Below are 5,000 nucleotides of genomic sequence, written 5' to 3'. Positions count from 1 at the left end.
AAGGTAGAATGAAAGAATTAAAACACTTCTTCAAAATACATTGATCACTGAAAATCTTAAAAGACTATCTCAATAATTCAACATTTTTTGTAAATGGAGAAGACACAGACTTAATGTGTTTCTCAAAAGTAAATTTTCTGTCAAGAATCGCACCCAAAATTTCAAAAGTCATACAAGGATGAAGAAACATTATCAATGCTGAGATCCGGATGTTGAAGAGCCACTGTCCTTGACCTACTTACAATCATACTTTGAGTTTTGTTAGGATCCAACTTCATACCCCATAATTTGCCCCATGCACTAATTTTAGCTAGATTTCTATTAAGGAATTAAGCAACCCCAAATCTACATTCGGGAGATGGAATTAATGCAAAGAGAGTAGCATCACCTGCATATGCAACAAGCTTGTTTCTAGACCAAACCACATTTCATGTGTATATAGTATGAAAAGTAATGGGAAAAGAACACTAACCTTTGGAACACTAAATATCACATCCCTATACTCGCTATTATGCCCATCAACAACAACTCTTTGAGATCTATTACTTAAAAATTCAATAATAAAGCTAAGAAACGACCCACCCACTCATAACTGTTTTAGTTTGAAAACAAGGGCCTCATTATTAACACGGTCAAAGGCACCACTTAAATCAAGGCCAATCATACGAACTTCCTAACTACAGTCAAGGGATTTCTGTACAGCTTTGAAGATTGTAAGAAGGGCATCACATGCTCCAAGACCTTTACAAAAACCGAATACCAAACTGCAAACTGCATATATATATATATATATATATATATATATATATATATATATATATATATATATATATATTTATATACATACATGTATATGAATATATATATGTATATATATATATATATATATATATATATATATATATATATATATATATATATATATATATATATATATACATATATTTACATTTATATATATATATATATATATATATATATATATATATATATATATATATATATATACATATATATATATATATATATATATATATATATATATAAATAAATATATATATAAAGATATATATATGTATATATATATATATATATATATATATATACGTGTGTGTATATATGTGTATATATGTATATATACAGTATATGTTTAAATATATATATATATATATATATATATATATATATATATATATATATATATATATATATATATATATATTATATGTGTGTATGTATGTATATAATATATATATATACATATATATATATATATATATATATATATATATATATATATATATATATATATATATATATGTATATATATATATATATATATGTGTGTGTGTGTATATACATATATATATATATATATATATATATATATATATATATATATATATATATATATATATATATATGCTGTGTATATATATGTATAGATACACCACACCAGATGACACCAAAGGACTCAATCGATCCTTAAAGGGAAAAACCGAGCCAACTGTGAGAGGATTCTTAGGAATTAAGTTTACTACAGAAGTGTTCAAAATTCATACAACAACATTTTCCAGCTGTTGTAGTAAACTTGATTCCTAAGAATCCTCTCAAAGTTGGCTCGGTTTTTCACTTTAAGGATCGATTGAGTCCTTCGACGTCCTCTTGTGTAGTGTATCAATATATTTACCCAAAGTGTATGTCTGGGACCTACGTAGGATCTACCAAGAGGTAGTTGAAGGTCAGAATTGATTCTCATAGAGGTGTTAGTTTTCGAACAGTTTGCAGAATATCCAGCCCAGAACATTCAAATATTGGCAATCATGCTAAAATGTGCAGAATAAATATTGATGATAAAGATTTTAGTATTATAGGGTAAGTGTCTAATTACCATGACTTGCCTGTTCTAGAGTCAATTTTGATTAAAAGACTGGACCCATCGTTAAACATCCAAGCTTCCTCTACTCAATTGTACTTGTCATAGCTTTCTTTGTTTTGTTCTGTAGTTGTTGATCCCATTCAGTTGTTATTTGCGCAACTGCGAAGTTGGTTCCACTTCTGTTTTATGCATATTTTTACTTGATTTTTTTTATACTAATTTTTACTTTTTATATAAATTTGTATATTACTGTTTCTTAATGTTATATATGTACTTCTTATTTGTGGCCCTGGAAGATGTGATAATGACGATCACAAAACGGCGGGATGTATAATAAATGGATTTTTAGAACTGCCTATTCCCATGTCCATCTTGAGAAATGTATATATATATATATATATATATATATATATATATATATATATATATATATATATATATATATATATATATATATATATGTGTGTGTGTGTGTGTGTGTGTGTGTGTGCATATATGTGTATATATATGTGTGTGTGTGCATATATATGTATATATATATATATATATATATATATATATATATGTGTGTGTGTGTGTGTGTTTATATATATATATATATATATATATATATATATATATATATATATATATATATGCTGGACATAGGAGAGAGAGAGAGAGAGAGAGAGAGAGAGAGAGAGAGAGAGAGAGAGAGAGAGAGAGAGAGAGAGAGTATTCAAGCACATATACATACAACCAGTGTTGACATATGTTGTAGCCAGCCAATCTCCTTTTCGGCAGTAGACCGGGAAACACCCGGGCGGTGTAGCAGAATCGTCATATAACTTCCCATCAAAGAAACATCCTAAAATAGGAAAGAATTAAGAGTACAATTGACTGGTTGAGTGAAAAATGATTCACAGACTTTCCCATCGTTATTTTTACTCACATAAGATGGTGATCAGTGTGTAGAAATCAAAGCCAATGGGAATAAAAAGTCAAATTCTTTTTAGTCCGATAGTGTGCGCATAAACTTAAGTGATTCTCATAGCCTGATGGTATCAATTTTCATTTCATAATCGAATTCAGTTAACAAAATTGTAATCTCTAACTGGCTTTGTACATTCTTTGAAAACACAAATGCTTCAAGTTCATATACTATTTCTACGTCCAAAGATTTAAATGATGTTAATTTTCTATCTTGATAAAAACGAAGGTATTACAGTATGGAAACCATTGTTTTAGGTATGGTTTCAAAAGTAGAATCTTAATGAAATGAATTAAATTTTCCACTTTAGATCCAATACTCACATTTTATTTCACCTGTAAAAAAGACATAGAGAAATGTTTGCAAGGTAAATAAATGGTCCAGACATTATTTCAAAATGTTTTCTCTTAAAGAAATAACATGATTTTTTAGGGGCTTTATGATGTCAATCTTACTACAGTAGATATTGGAAAATAGTAGCTTGAATCCGTTTTATTTCCTTTCTCTGGGTACTGAAATGCTATGGGAGGCTGAACCCGAATAGAAATCTATCAGAAAGATAACTCACATTTTGATGGATCCCTAAGCGTGGTCTTAAACAGTCGTCCATTATGGCAAGCGTATGCGTAGCAGTTGGCCCACTCGATCGAGCCATTGATACATCCCTCAACTCCTGCCCGAAATAAATTAACTTTGATATTAATCTCGATATATCAGTAACAAGAGTCATTAGTCTTACTTCTGCTCTCTTAAAAAGAAAAAATAATTTTGAAGATATAATTAGATACTGATGCCTTCATTTATAATAGTGCAATAAAACACTTAAATGGTCCCAACAATTACAATCCTACAAAGAAAACAATTATCAAAAGATTTCCCCCTCTCCTGAATCCAATATTTCTTACCAGATACATATTCTTTGCATTCCAAAAGGCTTTTCTGTTTTTTCATTATTCCAATATTGGTGCTACAGTGGTCAGTAGGATGACGCTACTCAATGAGGTGGTGGGTAAGCCTGATATCAGTAGTAGGCTACGTGGTCATATCCTAATTTCATTAATTTCCTTTTATATTATTATGTCCTGCTTGCAGTAAGCAACTTAACAGCAGCTGAGGTGACACCTGGTGGGGCGTGGTACTCACTCACCGACCGTGATGGAGTTTGTGCAAGTATATGTTGTATATTTGTGATATTTCTCCTAAATTAAACTTTCTTCAGTTTTACAAAGTAAATTTTACATAATATACGTTGTGATATAGCTGAACGTAAGCCATTTAAATTCAAAATAAAGAAATCCGTTCAAAGGCAAAAGATTTCTTTGAAAGAATAGGTCTTGTAAAAAATGAGGGCCACCATAACCATCTCTTTGAAGTGGGTCACATAAATAGATATTCTATTTTAATTTGCGGACATAATAATTATAAGTAACAGCACTTTGCGAACATCATAATTATAAATAGCAGCACTTGGTGTATGTAGAGTTGGTAAGGCTAAAAACTCATAACCAACATAAACAGAGTTCTGAAGATTCAAATACCGCGAACGACCACATCGTTAACAAGAGTGAGTTTAATTTCGAAGGTTTTTCTAGGTGTATGTTTTGAGGGCACTCCCAAAATGACAATACGAATTTTTTTCTATATAAATAGAATGATATCAAGACTTCCTTCTGGGAAAATAGCAACGAGTATTACAAAGCATGGAAGAGTCAAGAGTCAAGTGGTTGTTATGATATGTTTCATCAATTACTAACAATCATCGATGATTCCGGTGTGAAAAAGACCTTAACATTTCATAACTACGAAACGTCATCAGCGAACGCTGGATTAATCTGGCATAACAGTTTCCCTTTTACTTTCCAACAGAGGAAGGGAATCGATGGATTCCAAATTCATTTACTATACTGCACGATGACTCGTGTCCTTATGGAGGATAAATTGTTGCATATCACCAGTGGGGGACGATGGATTGAAGATCGGTTTCAAAATTACATCAATTGGCTCAATTTGTATTGCAACAAAAGCAGAATGTCCTGAGGTTGGTGTAATTGTTCTTGAAAATCTTCTTTCATCTCAATCTGCATAATTATCTCCTCGTGATTATCATACAAAAATGAGTGTCATGAAGGCGAAATACAAAAAATTATACGG

The 5,000-nt window shown here is 30.3% G+C and overlaps 1 protein-coding gene across 1 annotated transcript in view; it reads right to left on the bottom strand.

Moving 5' to 3' along the window:
* Nucleotides 1–5,000, bottom strand: part of LOC137651863 (zonadhesin-like) — a 15,335-nt gene that overhangs the window by 9,451 nt on the left and 884 nt on the right. Inside the window, exon 2 of the mRNA XM_068385081.1 lies at nt 2,616–2,726. Coding sequence (XP_068241182.1) covers nt 2,616–2,726 — 111 coding nt within the window. The remainder of the gene's footprint in view (nt 1–2,615; nt 2,727–5,000) is intronic.

This window comes from Palaemon carinicauda, chromosome 13 (genome assembly GCF_036898095.1).
Source record: "Palaemon carinicauda isolate YSFRI2023 chromosome 13, ASM3689809v2, whole genome shotgun sequence".
Lineage (NCBI taxonomy): Eukaryota > Metazoa > Arthropoda > Malacostraca > Decapoda > Palaemonidae > Palaemon > Palaemon carinicauda.
The sequence above is the reverse complement of the archived record's forward strand: the minus strand, read 5'-3'. Positions and strand labels throughout refer to the sequence as shown.